General features: G+C 38.7%; 1 protein-coding gene across 4 annotated transcripts in view; it reads left to right on the top strand.

The window, feature by feature from the left end:
- NDST2 (N-deacetylase and N-sulfotransferase 2) overlaps positions 1-22,037 on the top strand; it is a 1,311,836-nt gene that overhangs the window by 841,370 nt on the left and 448,429 nt on the right. For all 4 annotated transcript variants that reach the window (XM_044056100.1, XM_044056101.1, XM_044056099.1 and 1 more), the window contains one exon: positions 15,369-15,554. In XM_044056100.1, coding sequence (XP_043912035.1) covers positions 15,369-15,554 — 186 coding nt within the window. The remainder of the gene's footprint in view (positions 1-15,368; positions 15,555-22,037) is intronic.

Genomic DNA, 22,037 nt, shown 5'->3' with positions numbered 1-22,037 from the left:
TTTTACTTAGTTACACCTTCAGTTCCTTCATTGTCCTTCTAAACATTAATGCCAAACTGAGTGTTATACTTTATAGAGTCTGTTCCACAGATATAGTACAATCCACAAACTTCCACTCTTTTTAACCGCTTCTTGCAGAAGCACAGTTCTCATATCCAAACTGCATTTTAAGGAAATGTCATCTTACAATTCTTCCATTTATTTCCTATTTTACATTACTGCTGGTGGTCTTCCTCATCATGTTGACCACCCAACACAGTCATAGTTCAAGTCCCAGATACTTCTGATTTTTCTAGTCATCTCTTGGGTTTTTCTTGTCACTGAATCATTTTGCTTTGGAACAATAGAAAGGGTTTTACTAGCGAGTCCTCTTTGTGGGTTTTTACTGTTGTCAGAGCTATGGGAAACGGCAACCCCTTCATCTTGCTGGATCACTCTTTGCTGGATAAGTTTTTTTTATTTCCTACTCAGCTTTTTTGTATAAAAAATGTTTTGATCCATCAGGAAAAGAATATTCTAAAATCATCCGGATATAGAAACTTGAATGTTGCACCTGCCTCTCAACAGCCTCTGATTCCATGGATAAACTTGCTTGTCTTCTGCTGAGTATAAAGTAATTATATTCCATAAACACACAGGTGTCCCTAATTGTTAAAACTTTTCCCTTCTTCCACAATTTTTTTTATTTTTTATGTATTTATTTGACATTTGTTAACTGGGTTAGTCTGACTGGGCAGAAGCCTTTTTCAGCAGAGACCCAAGGAGAAAAGCTCCAATAGTACATAAAACAAACAGTAAAATAACAAGGTCAATAATTACAATGTAAAAATACAAGACTGACAGTAAAAATAAGATTAGTAGATACAAGAATAATATAACAGCTAATACACAGCAAACATGGTATAACTTTATAGGTGATCAGGAGTTAATGTATCAAATTAAAGCACGAACAATACAAAAAAAATATAATAAAAATAGACTATTGCAAAAGTAAAATCCATCAAAAAAAGACAGCATAAGAATGTAGAATATATAGGAGATGAAGAGTGAAGACAAATTGCAAAGATAGATTGAGAGAGGAACTTAGTAAGAGGTCATAACTTAGGAAAAGAGTAAAAGAGAAACAGAAAAGTTGCAAGTGTAGACCATATGAAGGAGGATAACCCCAAGAAGTTAGACAGTGAAAAGAACTACAGAAGTTAGGAGCTAAGTGTGCAACAGGAATGTTAGTTTGATAGTGGTTATGTTAGGCCATTACAGAAGCATGGCCATGATTTACAAAGCTGTCTTTTAGTGCTATTTTAAAGGTGTTTGGGTTTGTGATAGACCTGATATTTAGTGATAATTTATTCCAAACATGAGCTACTGAATAGATGTAGAGTAGTTTGCCAATATTTGTATTGGGCTTACGAACTTGTGGTAGGTGCTATTGAGAACTACGTAGAGGACAGTTGGAAGAGAGTAGAGAGAGGGGGGCAGGATGATGGTTCATGTAAGACTGAATGGGCCATGAGGAGCTGGGGAAGTAGAATTTGGTGATGAAATTCCAGCCACTGCAGGTTTTTTAGGGCTATGCAGTGATGAGTGCGATAACGTTAGTTGGAGGCAAATCTGGCAATTTTATTATAGGTAAGTTCTGATTTAGTCATAAGATTAGATTGGAGGAAAGTCAGTGTAGGGGCTGCATAAAGTATTGTGGGGAGTAGAAAGGCTTGTGAAAGGGAGAGTCTGAAAGTATTGGTGAGGATTTTTTTTGTCTGTATAGTAGAACTAGTTTTGATGAGTTTTTTTAATGCATTGCTGAGCATGGAGATCGAACTTTAGATAGATATTCATCAATAATAACACCTAGTAGCTTAGTGTGAGGTTCAGTAGAGATGATTGTATTGTTCAGGGAGGAAACAGAAAAGGTAGTTTTATGATGTTGCAGAGTTATAGGTAGGAATAGGAGACATTTGGTTTTCTTGGGGTTCAGTGGCAGTTGGTTGGAAGTAAGCCATCTTTTGACAGTGGAGAAATTCTTGGATGAGGGTATAAAGGTGTGTGATGTTATCAGAGCAGGAAGATGATTGTGGAATTATTAGCATATTGAATAACATTAGAGAGTGGGCAAGAAGAGTGAAAGTTATTAATGAAGATGTTAAAAAGTGGGGGCCCAAGGATGGAGCCTTGGGGCACCCAAGTTTGTACATGTAGGAAGGGAGAGAATTTAGATTGCCATTTCACTGCCTGGAATCTGTTGGAGAGAGAACTGGTGAACCAGGATAGAGGAGAGTTGGACAGGTTTAGCGAATTTTGTCAAGATCATCTCTTTCTGCTGGTGTGACTGCATTTTTACTGTTATAGGTCTTGGTTTCTTTCCTGTGGCCAAATTTGTAACACAAGCACTGTGTCCATTCAGATAAAAAAAATCCTGCTGTGAAATACCAGCCCAGTTGCTCATTTGTTCTTTCATAAAATTAATGCAGTCAATTTCATCCAGTTTAGTTGGTGTAACAGACAAGTTCAAGTTTTGTCTGCATGCTCTGGCTTTAACTATACAGTTTTCTGAAACTTTTTTTTTTTTCTTGAGACGCCTCATATTCAGCCAGTTTCTCTTTCAGTTTAACTCCTGAGTTCTCCAGTATTATCATCTCATCTGAATTGCTACTTTAAGGTTTATCTACTCCTTTCAGACTTTTATCATTTGATTTTATATATTCCTTCAGTTTCTCCCTGATAACTCTGAATACATTTTATTTATTTTCCTTTAAAATACTCTAAGCCATCTCCTCTTCCAAAGCTGAAACCTGAACTGCTTTTTGCCTAACAACTAAAAGAATTTTCCTCACCAGAGTTTTTTTTCTAGTATTGATTTTCTCTTACTTTTTTCAGATTTCATCTTTGTCGACATTCAACCAGTGTAGTGACTAGCCAGTGACTGAATTTAATTGAAGTTATTCGCTTCCACCGACTCCTTTACTTCTCTTTTTTTCATACTGAGGGAGGTCTAATCAATCTGCTGTTTAGAGTGCAGCCATCTTGGTATCCCCAAGTCACAACATTTTAATGAAAAAGTAAGAGATATAGAGACTTTTTCTTGGGAGGGATATGGTAGAATAAGATGATGATAAAAGGGAGTTGGAAGACACTGGTAGCAGCTGGAAGGAGGGGAATGTTTCAAGGCTAACTTAAAGTAGCCTTGCAAGTGGCATAGAGAGATGAAGCCCTAACTTGAACTCAGGTGATCAGAGGTCAGTTAGTAGCTCAGGCACTTGTCGGCATAGGCAGAGCGGATGAGCATGCCTATCCTGGAGGGAAAGTATATGCTAGTGATTCTGTAGTGAATCTTTGGCTGAGGCTACAGCTCAAAGGGAGAGATTCAGGCTGGGGGAGAGTGAATGGACGACTGGTGAAGGTGTGACCATTCCTTGGGCCTGGCTCATGGCATGCACTAATGATGGTTCCTATAGCCCAGGCAACCTGCCAAAGATGCAGCACATAAGGGAGGGTCTTAAGGCTAATAAAAAAAAAAAAACAGTGATCTGCTAGAATAATGGCTGCCACTCATGGCTGCTTAACTTTTGCTTCCAGGCTTAGTGTAAGTAGTAATACGAGTAAAATGAGCCCCTAAGCCTGGAAAAATGGTGGGGACGCTTAATGATGGAGAGGTACTGTAAAAAAAAAGGTAATAATGACTGACTTAAGGTAATAATGCTTTATTTATGTATGTGCTTCTTTGATACTTTATTTTGCTAACCACGTAAATGAACTGATCCTAACGAGCAGACCATTTTCAGCCATGACCTTGGACACAAGTCAAACGTTATAAAGTGACTAACTGTACTGACACAAGGCAGAATGTAAGCTGGTGAAATGCAACATACAGGAATGACAATAAGCAGCAACTTCTGAAAAAAAAAATATTTTTTAAACGTGCATTGACAAATGTTTGCATGACTGATTATACAGCAGAAATACCATTCGTGTCAGACCTGACATAATAGATTGAGTGTATAAAAAATATTTGTATTGTTTTTGTCACAGATGCATTAAGTGATTGTTTCTGTGTTGAATATCTGCACTTTTTGACTTTATTTATTTATTTTACAGTCTTTAGTTAGAACTGCCTTGGTTCCACTATAGTGAGAGTAGAGGGGACCAGAGTCTTTTTGCAGCCCAGGATTGTGTAAAAGAAAGAAGAGTGTGTTGTTTTTCATTGGCAACATGCCTTTGTGTGTTTTTTTTCCTTTAATTGAATCTACTCTGCTATTTAAGCATCACAGTTGTGCTTGGTTCATAACCTATGAGCAAGCTAAGACTCCACTGTTTCAACACTTCTTTTCGCATTGTTTTTGTCACAGGTGCATTAATTGAGTTTCTGATCAAATAGCTACACCTTTTAACTTTATTACAGTCTTTAATTAGAACTGCTGCTCTCAGCCCAGCCCTAGCAAGGTTTCCCTTGAAATAGCCTTGCTATCTGGACAGATTTTTTTTAAGTACTAGAGTATCTAGTTTGTGCATAACTGAGCATTGCTCATCAAATTCCTTGTGTTATTGACCTATTCAATATTTAAGTTTCCCTTACTCCTCCCTAGTAGGCCAGTAGCCATTGATATGCATTCCCAACTCTGTCTCTGTAGCCAGCCTTGTTGCAATGGGTATTCTGAGACATTGTAGCAATTGCCTCATGTACACTGGCAACCCACTTATTCTTAGTAAAACAGATAAAGTATGTGAGAGGTGTAAGTACACTTTAACAGTGGAGGCAAAACTCTTTCATATAACAAAAACTAACCCTATAGTCAGACACTTGCACAATGCATACTGCATAGGGTAAAGACCCTACATATAAAACTACTTGTGCTGAGACACTTACAGGTAACCTTCCTAAAACACTAAAACCTCCTGCACAGTACAGTCAAAAAAGGGTCCTCAGCCATCATGTAAACACTCTGTTAAAACACCACCCACAGCTAAACATAGTAACGCTGTAACAAATGCTTCTGTTGCTAAGCCCTCAAGGCAAACTAGGGCACAGCCAAATTTTCCGGTCATTGATGATTCTGTAGTGAAGCACACCAATGTCCCCTCACCAGACCGGATAAGGAGAGAGTCATGGTTAGCTTCCTTTCCAGGGCTAGGATCTGTCAGATCACACAGGCACTCAGATCATTGAACTACAGGTACCAGTATGACTGCCATAGTCCATGAGGGTTTTAATGACCAGAGACGTACCTCCCTTGACTGTATGAAGTGAGACATGATCAAGCTCACTGATTATATATGCCTCAGGTAGGTATGAGCCTAGCACTGAGCAGCACAGTACCTTCTCCAAGGACAATGCCGTATTACCAACAGAAAATGATTAATTTTAATAATTGGCTTGGCTTCTGGTGTCAGCCCAAGGAGATACAATATTTGATGGCCTGGGAGGACTTGGTTGACGGACCACGCTCCTTTGCCAGGGATGGTCTACATTTATCCCCTCTAGGCTTTCAGATATTGGCAAAGACCTTTTCCATGCCATATTGCATTTTTTAGGCAATACTAAACTGATAACCCTCCCAACTTAACTGAACCTACAAAGGGATATCTGAAGGTGGTACTGCTCAGTTCTGGAAGTCATAACAAGAAACTTCACTTCCTACAAGCCTTCCTCTCCCTGGAGAGTGTAGACATCTGTGTAGTAACTGAGACATGGTTTAAAGTCACGGAGAGTACCCAGCAGTGTAAAGTTATAATGCCTTTCACAGCTTTAGACTGGCTACTGAAAAGGAAGGAACTAAAAATGAAGGAGTCTCAGCTTATGTTAAAAACAACCTAACATCCAGACTAGTTAAAGTGTATAACCCACTGGAACTCATACATGTGCAACTTCCCAGAATCTTGTTCCATATCCTTGCAACCTGTAGGTCCCCTTCCATGTTTCAGGAAACCCATACTACCTGTCTTGATGTACTATAATCGCTCACCATTCAACCCAGTACAATCTTTGCGGGGGATCTGAACTACCCCTAGATTGGGAATCCTGTACCACTTCTAATGCACAAGCCCAGTGATTCCTAAGCTTCGTTAATAACAACCTGGAATAATCAGTCCGTTGTCCTACCAGGGGTAGAAACATCCTTGACCTTGTACTCGTGAACATGGGGAAGTGATGTTCCTCACCCAATGTAAAGTCCTCACTCATCAGATCTGATCATGAAGCAGTATTGCTTGAAATAAAAACTAAATCTGAGGACCCAGTGAAACCAAAAACCTTTAGGAATTATTCCAGGGTTAACCTCTCTCTCTACTAAGCCATACCTTGACTAAATTCCAAGCACCCCTAAATCCAGTCAACACAAACCATATGCTGTGATATTTACAGACTCCCAGTATAGCCATATTGGCAGCTGTATAGAGCAAGCTGTGCCCACTCATCTTTTGAGTTTGTCTTATTCTTAATACAAGCCACCCTGGTAGAATCACAGTATCAATCAGTTCTACAACAAAAGAAAAAAATCTTGGCCAAGCATAGGAGGAACAAAGACAGACATGCTAAAAGCCCCCCTGACCAATCTAAACAGGCAGCTAAAAAGGTTAATACTTAAAAGGCTAAATTTGAAGAAAAAATAGCTTCTCAGACAAAGGACAACCACAAAACTTTCTACAGCTATGTCTGTAACCTCAAGGGAAATGCACAACTATGTGCAGAACTTATTATAAATGGCATTACCTACACTGAACCAGAGGCCATAGACTTTCTTTTGGCTGACAGGTTCAGCTCAACCCCCCCCCCCTCAGATAGTCCAAAGGAAATACCACATACCACAATCTCCCTAACCATAACTGGGGAACAGGTCATCAGTCTACTTTCCAAGGGCAAAAATACTGCATCAGTAGGCCCTAATTGCATCAAGGGATGCTTACTAAATAGTATGAAACATGACTTTTCTGGTCTACTTTAATCACTTTTCAAATGGTGCTTACAGTCAGGTTTTGTGCCCAAGAAATGGAAGATGGCTACAATCATTCCCCTACACAAAGGAGGTCCAACCACCGATCTGGGTAACTGCAGGCCCATAGGTCTGATCAGCCTCATATGTAAGGCCATGGAAAGAATCATCATGGGGATGATACATGAGGACATAGGTAACCAGCAAATGGTGACCCCATCACAGTTCGGCTTTGTTAAAGGAAGGTCATGCCTGTTAAATGGGTGGACTTCTTTGAGAGGGTTACCAAAGCAATGGATGAGAGCAAAACTGTGCACACAGCTTACCTCAGCCTGGCCAAGGCTTTTGATATAATAGCCCATTCAGGCATTATAGACAAGCTCACTAAATTAGGTGTAAACCATTTTATCATCTGCTGGATAGCCAACTGGCTCACTGATAAATAGTTGACACTACTTTCACCAAGAGGCCAGTCATTAGCAAAGTGTCCCAGGGTTTGGTATTAGGCTCACTCATTTTTGGCATCTGTAGCTCTGAAGTGGAACTAAATGCTGAAGGAATATGGCTGACTAAGTTTGCAGATGATTGTAAGCTGGGGGTTATCATCAATTCCCCTGCAGATGCTAGCATTCTTCAAAAAGGCCCGTCTCTGACTAACAAAGGGTGCCAAAGCCATGGTCTTAAACTCAATGTTAGGAAATGCATAATTGTACCCTTTGAGAAGTCAACCATCCCAGCTAATTACCATGTTGGTAATATGCTCACTAAGAGTCTACTCAGTGGCCAAGGATTTCGGTACACATGTAAACGGTATCCTTTCCTTTGACCACCATGTGGCCACAATGGTGAGGAAATCCTTTTGTGTTGCACAACTTATAAGTAAGTGCATGGCATCTTGGTCCAACGAGGTCATTATCCCACTGTACTCCACCCTTATAAGACCAGTCGTAGAGTGCAGTGCTCTGTTCGGTATGTACCTGACCAGGCATATGCAGTAAATAGAGTGACATCAAAGGCTCCTTACAAAAAGAGACTACAAGGCATAACAAACCTGCCTTACACAGGGTGCCTTAAAGCCCTTTCCCTCCACTCAGTCTCCAATAGATTGCTGACGGATGGTTTATGCCTGGCTTACAAAGTATCTGCAAACCCCAAACTTATGACTCTCCTACATATTCATAAGTCAAACAGTACCAGAAATACAAGGTCTAGGGACCTGAATTTTGTCTGTGACTCAAATAGAACATGCTGAAGAGACAGATATGTGACCCAGAGACTGCCCTTTCCATGGAACAGATTTCCTATCCATGTGAAGCTGAGTTTGTGTATTATCCAATTTAAGCATAACCTAGACCATTGAATGTGGTATAGGACATTTACACCAGGCCTGGTATCTGCAGATCAATATGTATACCTTTAAGAAACTTTCCATGAGTTTGCACATGTGTATAAATACTGAGGACGTGTGAGCCAGACTGCCATTTTTGTGGAGAGCTGCTGAGATGTATGCATGCATATATGTAATGGTCTGTCAGTTAATCAGTTTATATTTCATGTTGCTGCTATCCATCCTAATGTGTTTGTACATAATAAAGCATATAAACAAACTACCCCACCCGTTCTTCTTGAATCAGAACATCGGACGAGCGATATGGTGTCAGAATGGGATCCAGAAACAAGACCAGGAGGCACTCGGTTAATGTCGGAGGAATATAGAGGAATGGATCATCCCTACTGTGCACATGCAACTCACAAAACAGGTTAGAAATGAATTCCATGTACTAAAACTTGCTTAAATGTGTTCTTACTCGAAGAATATGAAAGAAAGCACTCAGAACGCTCAAAACAAATTTCTAGTTAAATGAAATGACCAAAACTGCAACATATTGATAAATATATTCAAAATAGTTACAAAAATGTTTGAAATAAGGCCTGAATTGCATAAAATGTATAAAATAAGGAAAACAACCGCATTTTTTCACTATGTGCTACTTTTTTGCATTAATTAATTAAAGCTATTCAAGATATCCGAAGTATACAGTGTGTTTGCAAGTTTGTGCAGTATTACAGTGCAGCTAATTTGCAAAATACAGCCATTTCAAAGCATATTTTGTAAAGTGCAGTATTTCGAAGAGTTTACTGTGCATTTGAATGTTATTACAAGTACCTGGTGTGTGCATGTTCGTACATAATTACAAGGGCCATATTTGCATTGTGTTTAAGCATATTTTGTTGGCATGGCGGAAGGCTTTCGCAGACCAGCTCGATTATTATTTGATAATAGTATTGCAGAGAATTGGAGAGTGTTTGAGCAAGAGTACGATTTTTTTCATACAAGCTGCGTTTTCTGATAAAGATGCATGTACAGAAGCATTTATTCTGCTTAATTTAGCTGGTTCAGAAGCCATAGAAAAGGGGCGTTCATTTGTGTATACACCTGCTGTGTTTGCAGGAGGGGGGAATTGTCATGTAGTGGTACTATCTGAAACAAGGGAAGACCTTGAGTGCTTAAATTGTAAATTTAAAGAAATGTGCAACCTCCAAACGAATATTACAATGGAAAGGCATTTATTTTACACAAGGGACTAAAAGCCTGGTGAAACTTTTAGAGCATATATAACTGACATGAGAAGCAAAGCTAAAACTTGCAGATTTGGTGATTTAAGGGACAAGTTGATAAGACAGATTTGTGTGTGGTGTTAAAGATGATGCTGTGAGAAAGCTTTTGCTTTGTGACAGTGATTTAACTTTGAATAAAGCCATTGAGATTTGTCAGATATATGAGCTCACAGAAAAGCACACAAATATGCTTACAGATGAGAAATGCATGCTTCCAGTATATTCTAGTGCTAATGCTGATAGTATGCAGCATTTGGTTAAAAGAAACTGGCCTAAGCACATGGCCACAGCTGTGAACCCTGTAACAGTCCCTGGTAAACAACGTAGCTTTCTAGCAAATTCCAGAGCACGCAGTCAGTGAAGCACAAGGATGAATCAGCCATCTAAAAGCATGTTCCCTCACCTAGCCTCATAGTCCAACTGTCGTAATTGTGGTGGTAATCATGTGTCTAAAAGAGAGAAGTGCTTAGCTTTTGGTCAGCAATGCTACAGATGTAAAAAGTGGAATTATTTCCAAAGATTTTGTAAATCAAAAGAGGCACATTCTTTTATTAAAAGAGAGCATTCTAAGAGACAGGTTGATCATTTAGAAAGCTGTCACCCTACATTGTAGGTTGATAGTGTGTCTCTGCTTAATGAAATGGTCTATGCAGTACATTTATGGGTAAAGAATGAAGTATTTTGTACTGTTTGGATAAATGGGAGACCCTTAGAGCTCAAAGGTGACACGGGTTCAAAGTGCAATGTTTTGTCAACAAAAATATTTGCTAAAGTATGTGCTGGTGTGAAGCTTGTTGCTTATGGTAGTGAAGAAATTTAAACCAAAGGTTCAGTAGTGCTTTCATGTTACTCTTTTGGGAACAGCTATGACTTGCAATTTTACGTAGACAAATGACATGTGCAGTCATTAGTGGCCTTCCAAGATGGTTTGAAAATGGGACTGATTTCACTTAATGAGGAAATCTACAATGTCAGCTTAAAAGACCGCTGTTCTAATTTTGCCCAGTCTATTTTTTTCTACCTATGCTAATCTTTTCGAAAACAAACTAGGTAAACTCCCAGTTGTGTTCTCCATGAAGTTAGACCCTGAAATCAGCCCAATTGTCAGATCAGCCCAAAAAGTTCCAGTAGCCATGCAGAACAGAGTCAAAGCTGAACTAGATAAAGTGGTGCAGCAAGGTGTGATTTGTCCAGTTGGTTCATCCACCCCAACTGAATGGGTATCTTCCATTTGTAGTAACTCATAAGAAAAGCTTAGATGATATCAGAATATGTATTGATCCATGAGATTTGAACAAAGCACTGAAAAGACCTCATCATCCAATGATACAGTCAAATAAATCGCTGCTGTTATGCCAAATGCCACTGCTTTTTCTGTTTTGGATGCAAGGAGTTCAATTTGGCAAATTTTGCTTGACCAAAAATCATCATTGCTAACCACTTTCAGTACTCTTTTTGGCTGGTACAGGTTTTTGAGAATGCCATTTGGGATAAATTCTGCTATTGAAGTCTTCCAGCGTGCCATGGAATAAAAACTTTCTGGATATCCTTGTGCTATTCTTTTAGATGATATTCTGGTATGAGGAAATGGTGAAGCCGAGCATGACAGAAACCTCAAGAAAGTTCTGGAAAGAGCATGTGACATGAATCTTAAGCTGAATCCTCAGAAGTGTAAGTTCTGGCAATGAGAAATTACTTATGTTGGTCATTTGTTTACCAGTTCAGGCTTACGACCAGATACTTCCAGGCAAACAGCAACTCTTATTGTCTTGACATGGTTAACTACCTAGCCAAGTTCATTCCAGACTTGAGCCAATTTTCTGCACTGCTCAGAGAGTTGACACACAAAGATATATCCTGGTCCTGGTTAGAACAACACCAAAGAGCATTTGATGTCCTGAAGCAGAGAATTGCCAGTCCACCAACTCTCAGATAGTATGATGTTGACAAACCAGTAACTCTTTCTTGTGATACTTTGAAATTTGTTCTTGGTGCAGTCATTCTGGGTAGATCAGTAGCCTATGCATCCAGAACTCTAATCCAAACTGAGATGCAGTATTTCCAGACAGAGAAACAACTCTTGGCATTTCTGTTTGCATGTTCGAAATTCCTTGATTATATTTATGGCCAACCTATTCAAATTGAAACAGATCACCAACCTCTAGTCACTGTTTTGAAAAAGCCTATGCATACAGCTCCTGCCAGATTGCAACTTTTGATGTTAAAATTGCAAAAGTATGATTTCAGTGTTGTCTACACAAAAGGCAAACTTCTTTATCTTGGTGATACTTTCCCAGATTGCCCAGAAATACCACTGAACAGCAAGAAAATGAGAAACTTAATTCTGATGTCAAGGAAGTGAGAATTTTTTCTTCCACACATCTTGATGTGCTTAGAAGTCACACATCCTCAGATCCAGTTCTTCAGAAGCTCAACCACTTTATCAGTTGAGGATAGCCTTCAAAGCAGTCTTGTTTACCCCATGACCTGCAACCATATTTTCCTTACAGAGATGAGATTTTGTTTGACAATGGTATCATCATGAAAGATCCAAAAATGATTGTTCCAAAATCCTTACCATTTTGCATTGTGGCCACCCAGGAACTGATTCTCCCAAAAGAAGGGCGAGAGGATTAGTATTTTGGCCTTCTATGTCAAAAGATATTGAGAAAGTACTTTCATCTTGTTCTGTATGTAATAGTACTGAGCCTCATCAACAAAAAGAACCACTTCAGCTAAACCAGATTCCTGAACTACCTTGGTCGAGAGTAGCTAGAGACATTTTCAAATGGAATGGTCAGCATTACTTGGTGTTAGTAGACTCTTATATTGGTTCGAGATTGACCTATTTCCTAATCTAGCATCCAGTGCTGTTATTACTAAGATGAAGTGTCATTTTGCAGTCCATGGTAGTCCACACAAAGTTATTTCTGACAATGGTACACAGTGTACAAGCCAGCAGTTCAAGTGATTTGCTGAAGAGGGACTTTATTTATGTTATGAGTAGCCCCGAGTACCCACAGTAAAATGGTTTGGCAGAACATGCAGTTCAAAGTATGAAACAGTTATTGGAGAAGTCGAAACGAGACAATAGTAATGTTTTTCTGAATCTCAGAACTATTCCTTTTGATAAACATCTCGGTTCACTTACACAAAGGCTTTTGTCAAGACAAACCAGAAGCACGCTACCAATTAGTAGCAGTCTGTTGGTTCCCTGTGCTAAGAACAACAAGGCAGTGAGAGCTCAACTCACGAAAAGGCATTTGTCCCAGAAGTCCTGTTATGATAAGTCCAGCAAACTGCTCAGTCCATTACGAGAAGGGGAAATAGTGAGGATGCAGACGTCCAAAGGTTTTGATCGGATTGGAGTTGTGAAAAGTGTATGTCTAGAGCCGAGATTGTACATTGTGGAATCACAAGGAGTAAAACGTGGGCAGAATCGGAAACATTTAGTACCAGTGTCCAAGCCTGTATTGCAGCATCTTGCCTGTGAAAAAGACTCTAGATCTCAGAGTGAGTTATTCAGTGTTCCAGTTCCAGAGGACATTCCAGCAAATATCCTTGTTCCTGAGAAGATTCCTGAAATTTCTGAAACAGATTGTTCACCAATGGCTGTCCCTGTTGCTAAATCCAGTCCTAATTGCTCTATCACTAGAATAGGATACATTTCCAGGTCATGTTCCAGATGCACGGCAACTTGGACATGAACGTTGTGTCTGTATAACTGCATGTCTTTTTTCAGATGTCATTTTATTGTGAGCAATTCACTAAAGAGGGAGGATGTTGATCAGTATGTATCTATACCTTTAAGAAACTTTCCATGGGTTTGCACATTTGTATAAATACGGAGCACGTGCAATCCAGACTGTCATTTTGTAGAGAGCTGTTGAGATGTAAGGATGCATATATGTCATGGTCTGTCAGTTAATCATTTCATTATATTTTATGTTGCTGCTATCCATCCTGATCTGTTTCTATATAATAAAGCATATAAAAGAACTACCCCACCTGTTCATCTTGAATCATAACGTAGGACGAGCGACAGTATCCATGTCCCTTAAGGACAGAGGTAGCTTATAAATGCATGGCCCTCAATGCCCTATTTGGATACAGGATGTTATTATTCTTTTGGAAAAACTTGGTTCAACTTAGAATGACCCCCTCTCCCCTGGGTCATTAGCCTAGTAACAATCTGGGTATCTATGAAAAGTCTTAACCTGAATCTCTTTAATATTTCTGTTATATCTTATTGTTACTTTATTAATGTAAGGTAGTAATATGTGGTGGTTAGCAAAAAGTATTAAGGCTATTCCTAGGATTCAGAGAAGTGCTCACTGCTCAGGCTAATTACCCAGACAGTTTGATCAATTAGGATGATGGTCATAAAATGCAATTCAGATACAGGTGTAGCCACAATGAGAAAGACCTCGTTGCTGACTCATTTCCATGTCTCTGATCAGATCACTGTCAGACCTGATCATGGTAGTGCTAAGTAGAGGAAAATGGAAAGGAGAAGCTATGCAGAGGTTAACTGTACCGTCAGACGCCACAGATCGTATCCGTTCCTACTGTAGTCCTTGTTATGTAAGCTTGAAGTTGTGTGTGTAATTAAGGATGTCCACTCTGGAAAAAAATGGAAAATGTGTTGTTACAGCTTGAATTTTACTACAGTATCTTTGTCCCTGTGTCACTGTAACTGGTTTCATATTTGTTATTACATACAATGGCCTGATATGAGGCTGCATGTTATTGTTTTACAGTCAAGGTTTCCCCCTTTGTAATATAATTTTAACAAGATAGCCCTGTGGTGAGAGCCTTAATTGTACTAGATGCAGTAATGCACATTTTAGGCACAGTATAACATGACTGCATTAGATATATATTAATAAATGATACATTTTTACATTGAATGTAATGCTTGCTGCATTGAACTAGACAGATGTATCTACTATAAGTGAAGTCCCAACGAACTGAAGGATCAAGAATAATTTTACTGATCCTGCAGATTGTAAAGCATAGTCCAACTTTTTTTTTTGTTGGAGCACTAACCCCCTGTGTCCTCTATGAGAGGGACTTTTCCACCAGTACTCCAATTACTTTGAAATACTAACTACTGTCTCACATTTGTTGGGTAAAGAGAAACACTCAGCAAGGATGAAACATTAGCTACTCAAAGTGTGATCTTGCAATAAATTGAAGTATAAAATAGTGGCGCAACAGGCATCACACACCTTTCATGCAGAAGACTCTGGGTTATATTCTTGCTCCAGGTAGATAAGTTGCTGATTCTGCAGTGCAGCATAAGGAGGTGTTGCACTCCTAAGCATATCATCCTTTGGATGAGATGTTAAACTGAGGTCCCATCTTATTGACTTGGTGGTAGCTCAGGTGGCTGTAAAAGATTCCATGACACCTATCAAAAAGAGAAGGGAAGGGAAGTTCCCCAATGCCCGAGCTAAATTCCCCTTAGTAGTATAAGATGCTGCTAGCCTAGTGGAACTAACCTGGTCAACAAAGGATAAATACATTTTAAAAAAAATGCTGTTGGGGAATAGTAACTTTGGGGAAACTATTTCTAGTTTACACGAAGGCCTAGTTATTACATTATTTTCCTAGTTACCACTGTAGTTGTAACTTATTAAAACTATATACATATTTTTAACTCGTATAATATTTGTTGAAACACCCATATTGTGACTGATTGTAGGCCAGCACACATGGTTTCAAAAGCGTTAACGTGTTGAAACCAAGTCTTATGTCGAAACAAGATGATGTTGCCTCTCCTGAGAGTCAGGAAGTTGAAAGCTCTCTTTATTTATATTCCAGGAGCATGGGATTCCCATCGATATGGGATATGCCATTGCACCACATCATTCAGGAGTTTACCCTGTTCACACACAGCTTTATGAAGCCTGGAAATCCGTTTGGGGAATCAAAGTTACCAGCACAGAAGAGTATCCACACCTGAGGCCGGCACGCTTTCGCAGGGGCTTTATACATGACAACATCATGGTGAGCAAATAAAAAAGTAAAACTCAGCAATTTGTATTTTTTTCACTGCATAACTGATTTAGACCATTTGTTCAAAATGTATGAAATCCCTCTTCAGAAATTAATTGCAGGGTGCGCAGGTAAGTTATAAGTTTAGCATGTTATAGTACTAAAGTATAAATGGAGAAACTTGGTACCTGAGAATTGGTACTTATTGTGGCATATGTTCTATAAGTAGCTCATGTTCAGAAGGTTATTTCTTAGATGATGTCTTTAGGTACAGTACGTCTGGCTTCTGTTGATCCTTTCTAAAGGTCGTGAAACTGCCCACTAAGATGGTCTGTGGCTGTTAAGTGATTTGCGTCTTTTTAAATGGATTGAGCATCAGTAGAACAGGGAAGAATGCATGTCCCAGGGTTCACAGTCTAGCTTCTGTAGTGTGTGTGTGTGTGTGTGTGTGTGTGTGTGTGTGTGTGTGTGTGTGTGTGTGTGTGTGTGTGTGTATTGGCAGGAGGCTAGGAATTATGTTCCCCAAGGGCAAATCTAAAATCTATAATCTAAAAAGTACTGTAGATTTGTTTGTGATCAGTAATTTTATCCTGTTACTAAATGTTAAGAACTAATCTATGACATCTTCACACCTTCATCTTTTACTGGAGTATTTTTCTGCATATCCTTTAAATAAAAGCTTTAAGCAGTGTTTCACAGCTGTCTGCGCATCTTGACAAGTAGAACAGCTTTCACTGTGTAAGTTTACGCAGTAATTTGTGAGGTTGCCTGCATTGACTGTAAATTGTTGTGAAAAGTGGTATTCATGAAAAGTGCTATATAAAAGTGCATTTTTCTAAATTTAATGCTGCTTTTTAGCCGAGTCATTACAGTTGACATGTACTGTTATAGATGCTGCTGTTCTTAAGTAAATACTTCTCATGTATTGTGACAGCTTTGCGAGTTCTTGTTTAAACCATTTATCCTAGATATATTTATAAGGAGGAAATGTACTGATTCTTTACTTGTATTTACAGAGAGCAGTTTACCAGATGCATGCATGTATAGTAACTTGCTTATTACAGCTTTGAGAATTCATTTACTGTTCCTTTTCAAGTGTTTTGTACCGGTTGCGCTTACCCTTATGTCTGAAACAGTAAATATTTTAAACAAATTCCATTTGCAGCCTTACTGATGTGTGTAGTGTCTTGTTTTCCCAGTGTTCTGTTTTATACAGTCATGTCAGAGACTGCAACGTAGGTAGCTGAAGCAACTTGTCTGTTTTTTAAGATGTGGAAGTGTTGACTGTGTCTTCTGCAGAGAGCTGCAGCTAGGAAATTTGTAGTCTTCAACTACCTCATGGATTTTTCCCAAACCTATACCACCCAGGCGTGTAGCTAAAATTTTCTGTTTTGTACTTGCAGCATCATACTGTTACATGTCCCATTTCACATTGCAAAAAAGAAAGAAAAGCACAAGTCTCTCAAAATTTTGCTCACTCACATTTAATAAATTGTACAATATTCTAAACCACTTGTCCTGGTAAGGATACTGGTGAGGTGCATTAGTTGACTCATTTTAGATGAGATTTTCCTGTCCCCTGTAGGTCATCCCATCCTGCAGGATACCCAGGCATGCTCTAAAATGTCCAGACCTGCCCCGGGTGACACCAGGGAAGTATTCTCAGAAGGTGGACAAAACCACCTCATCTTTCTTCATGGGAAAAAGGTAGTTCTTCTGAGCAGTCCTTTAGGATTGTCAGGCTCTGGGTCTTGTCACATTGAGTGACCCAGCTGCCTTGTAGAAGAGCCTCATTTCTGTTTCTTTTGTGTGTGATGCCAGTATTTGTGTCATTGTCCAGAGTTCCCCACTATAGGTAAGGATGGCAACACTGACTGGTAAATTGAGAGTTTAGTCCCTGCTATCTCAATCTGGATTAGCATCTGCATTACTGCCACAACTGCACCCATCCACTGATAAGCCTCCCAGTCCCCTGTACCTCTACTCTTGAACAAGACCCCCAGATACTTAAATAATTATAGTAAGCCCATTGACACAGCAAGTGTGTGTCTGCCCAAGATCTTGGTGACCCAAGATCAACTAGTGACCTAAAAAGGTGGAGGGCCATGGTGAATGTAGGCTTGAGCAACAAATGATCACCTCACCTACTTCGAGAAGGGGACATGGATATTTGCTTCACAGTATTGTTCTCTAGTGGATAAGGGAGAGCAGTATTAGCGTTACTCAAGCCCCATCTGTATACACACACAGGATGGTGGATATCAATGCATTATGTTTGAGAGTGTCTATGGACATATGCCTGCATCGTTGCCTAACCTTGGGAATGACACAAGGTCAGGATGCTTCTATCCCCACCCTCAACCCTGAGGGATGGTTCAGTGCTTTGCCAACTGTGATCCCAGATTGACCCTCTTTGTCCAGAGTAGGGTAGTAAAATGGTCAGTCTAGAGAGGGATGGGGGGTAAGAGAGGCATCACCCAGCTGCTGATGGTGATCCTGGCCAAAGAGGCCAAAAACATAGCTACATCCTACTCTTCTGCAGAGAGCAGTCAACTTTTTTTCTGGGAAAGAGATCTATGATCTCTGATTTATTCTTGTTTTTATTTTAACACCTTTATTGACTTATCACTTATTTTAACACTTTTATTGACTTATCACTTAAGACATAGGCAAACACAAATTTATATAAAAGAAGACAAGCCATATTAACATATTCTCAGTTGCAAACATTATACATCGCACATATTCTTTCTTATATTTATTATAAATTCAACATTACATAAACTGATCAATTCCAACCTTCCCTTAAACCTCACTCCTCCTCCAAAACATTATTCTGCATGTATTGTTCCCGCAATTTCCATTTTTCTTACATAATTTGCAGCTACCCTTTTCTAAAGATGCAAATTGCAACTCTTTTATGTCTGTTAACAATATTCAATACTTCAAATACAGTTGATTTATTTGATTTCCATTTTCTAGTAATTGCTTTTTTTGGCAGCTACCAGAATTAAACTTAAGACCTAATCTAGACATTCTCCTGTGTATCATCTCTCTCTCTCTCTATCTATATATCTATCTATATCTATCTATATATATATATATATATATATATATATATATATTATAATTTGTGCACTTTTATACCCACCCACCCCCACCTCAACAAAATATATATTTTAGTTTTAAGAAAAAAAAACATAAGTACTTAAGTGTGTTTATCCCATACAGCAGTAAATGAAATTTAGTATATAACATGTCATTTATATAATTAAATGTTTTATACACATACCGTCAAGAACAAACATTGTTTTACTTGGTTACTTTTTACCCTTTCCTGTTAGTATTTTTCCAAACGTTAATGGCATGAAGTGGGATATACGCTTTTCATTCCTCCAAGTTTAACAACATCAACAAATTTTCTTGCAAAACCATATTTCATATACATAACTGATGCTTTAAAATCTCATATTCACTAATTTCAGTGTTGCTGGTCTTCTTCCTGTTCATTTCCCAACCTCAGACTTTACTTCAAGTCCAGGGAACTCACTGTTCTTCTAGTTAATTACTTTGCTTTTTTTTTTCTCTTTGCCAAGCATTTTTCTTTGGAACATTGGAAAAGGTTTCACTAGCAAAGTCTCTCTGTGAGTGGTTTCTAAATAGCTCACTCTGATGAAACAGAAATTGTATTTTGGGGGGGGGGGGGTTGGTGTAATGGTTAAGGTGCTTACCTTAGAAACACAAGTTGCAGGGTTTGATTCTCACATAGGGTAATTGGCTAGGCTTAAAATGGCCCCGGAGGACAGTTAGCCTAGTACTAATCTATGAGTCTATGAAAAAGAATAAGAAGCAGAGTCCCTTTTTGTTTGATGGCTTAAACTTTTGCATTTCCTCTATAGCCTGTGCTGCATCAAAAAATGACTTTGATGCTCCAGGAAAAATATTCTGAAGACATACCTTTCAATCTCTTAGAGCAAGAAATCAGGACAAAGCAATAAATAATGGGGGACAAAGGAACCAAAAAAGGGACACTTTTTAAATATTGCCCTTACAAACTTTGAAAGTTGATAGCACAGGTTTACATTAGCATGAATTTTCTGAAGAGTAAGGAGTCAAACTTAAATGTCTGTCATTAATTTCTGACTTCAACCCTCAATGATTTGCCAGAAAACTACAATTTTATGGGAAACAGACCAAAAATATGAGACAAAAATCTGGACATTCTGGGAAAATCTGTACAGTTGAGAGAGGTATCTTTGAAGACAGCTAATACTACAACTTGAATCTCGACCTGTCTCTCAACATTCTGTCATTGCTGTAAATAATTTGCTTCTCCTCTGCTTGGTGTACAGTGTATAGTCATTTTCCACAAGCACTCGGCTGTCTCCAATTTTTAATATTTTGCCCTTATGTAACAGTGTTGTCAGGATTTATTCTTTCTGCTGGCATGATTGCAGCTTTACTAATACAGGTCTTGGCTGTTTTTTTCATGGCCAGGTTTGGAGGCTACACATGATGTTCCTTTTCAGTTAATAAATCTTACTGTGGAATACCAGTCCATTTGCTTATTTGTGCATTCATAAAAGGAATATAGTCTCTTCCTTCCAATTTTTCTGCTACAGCAGAAAATATTAGGTTTTCCTTGTGCGTTCTATCCACTAACTGTACCATTTTTTTTGAAACAGCTCTTCTACAGCAGTTTCGTATTCAGACAACCTTTTCTTCATTTAATTGTCTGATTTTTTTGCAGTGTTATCAGACTATCTGAATAGCTATTTAAAGCTTCTTCCATTTTTTGGCCTTTTGTTATTTGAGTTGATATACACTTTCATTGTTTCATTTATTTTAATCAGCTCTGAACGCATTTGATTTATTTTTTCCTGTAGATTACCCAAAGTCACATCTTGCACCAGAGCTGGAGCTTGAACTGCTCTTTGCTGAACAGCTTGCAGGATTCTTCTCAGCCAGTGTTTTCTCCTCATGTTTTCTAGTTGATTTTCTTTCAGGCTAAGTTTTGTCTTTGCTGGCATACAGGCAGTGTACTTACTACCCAGTAACTGAATTTTCTAGATCTGGCAGAGTCACTGGCCTTCATCTCTGTTTTTTTCCACACTGGGAGACCTAAAGTTAAGCTGTTGCTCAATATGCAGCCTTCTTGGAAGTCTTCTACCTCTGTTTTAGTCTTTATTAGGGTCTATATTATTTCTTCGACAGCTTAGGTTGTCAAATGCTCAATAATCGACACATAAGCATTGAAGTTTCAAAACCGCAAACGGCCATATAAGCAAATTCTTTCCTCGGGAAAGAATTTGCTTGACCGTTATCAGGGATTTGCCCTTTCCCCAATGTAGCGCGATGTCGGAGTTGGTATATTTAATTAGGGAGGGGGGGGCACAGCCCCCCGCTATATTTAGGTTGAAAAGTTAATTTTATTTCCGGATGGTCTATCTACTAGAATAGCACAAGGAAAGAATTCGCTTATATAGCCGTTCGCGATTTTGAAACTTTGACGCTTAGGTGTCGATCATTAAACATTCAACAACCTAAGCTGTTGAAGAAATAATATAGACCTCTTTATTATTATTGTCCCAGGTACTCCATACTCCATAATTAATGAGATCATTGCACATTGGAGTTCACACTCAGTTAATGTGAACATCCCGTTCTGCTGTTGCCCTTTACACCCATAAGAAGTTGTTTAGGTAGGTGTGTGTTGTAATCTTTACTGTACACATTTAAAAAATATTTTCCTCCATAAGTCATGACGTTTCTAAAAACTTCATGTGAGTATATATTGTTTGTCTCCTTCCTTGACCGACTGTCAAAACGGAAAACACGTTGTTTGAATCATGGAGTACAGAAAGAAAATTGATAAGCAGCATCTCTCACTTACCTGTAGCTAGGCGGTCTAAGATGGGGAAGATTTGGGAAAAGTCCTTCACTTCCTGAGATCTTTCTGATAGGGCTGCCAATTACCTTTCCAGTACGGTGATAAGAGGTTCATACCAAACACAAATGCAGGAAACAGTAGAAGATGTTAAAGAAAATCTGTGAAATAAAACTTTCCTTGTATAAAATCAGTGTTCATATTTAAAGCGTGCACATAATTCAGTAAAAGAATACTTGAGCGCAGTCAGTACACCACTGTCCACACAAAGACATGCCTGGCTAAGAACTGAATATTACTTGGAAGATGCCAACACTGTTTTATTACTTGCATGTATTTTTTATTAATTCTATAGGTGGTACATTTACATACCTCATAAAGACAGGAAAACAAGAGCAGGTGTGCTATAAATGTTTCATGATATTATACCACGATAGTCAAGGAATTTGCCTTTAAACAAGAGACCATTCTGTAAAACGCAGCTAACTATAAAGCACCAGTAATATAAACAAAAATCTTCATCCCATACTCCTTTCCTTGGAAGTGAAGAAGAACAAGAATTAAAAAAGGTCTTGTTGAATCATTCCTAAGTCACAGTATTACTCACT

The sequence above is a fragment of the Protopterus annectens genome, chromosome 14.part0, assembly GCF_019279795.1.
Source record: "Protopterus annectens isolate FY-2018-M chromosome 14.part0, PAN1.0, whole genome shotgun sequence".
Classification (NCBI taxonomy): Eukaryota; Metazoa; Chordata; order Ceratodontiformes; family Protopteridae; genus Protopterus; species Protopterus annectens.
Note: the sequence above shows the minus strand (reverse complement) of the source record. Positions and strands in the feature narration are given on the sequence as shown.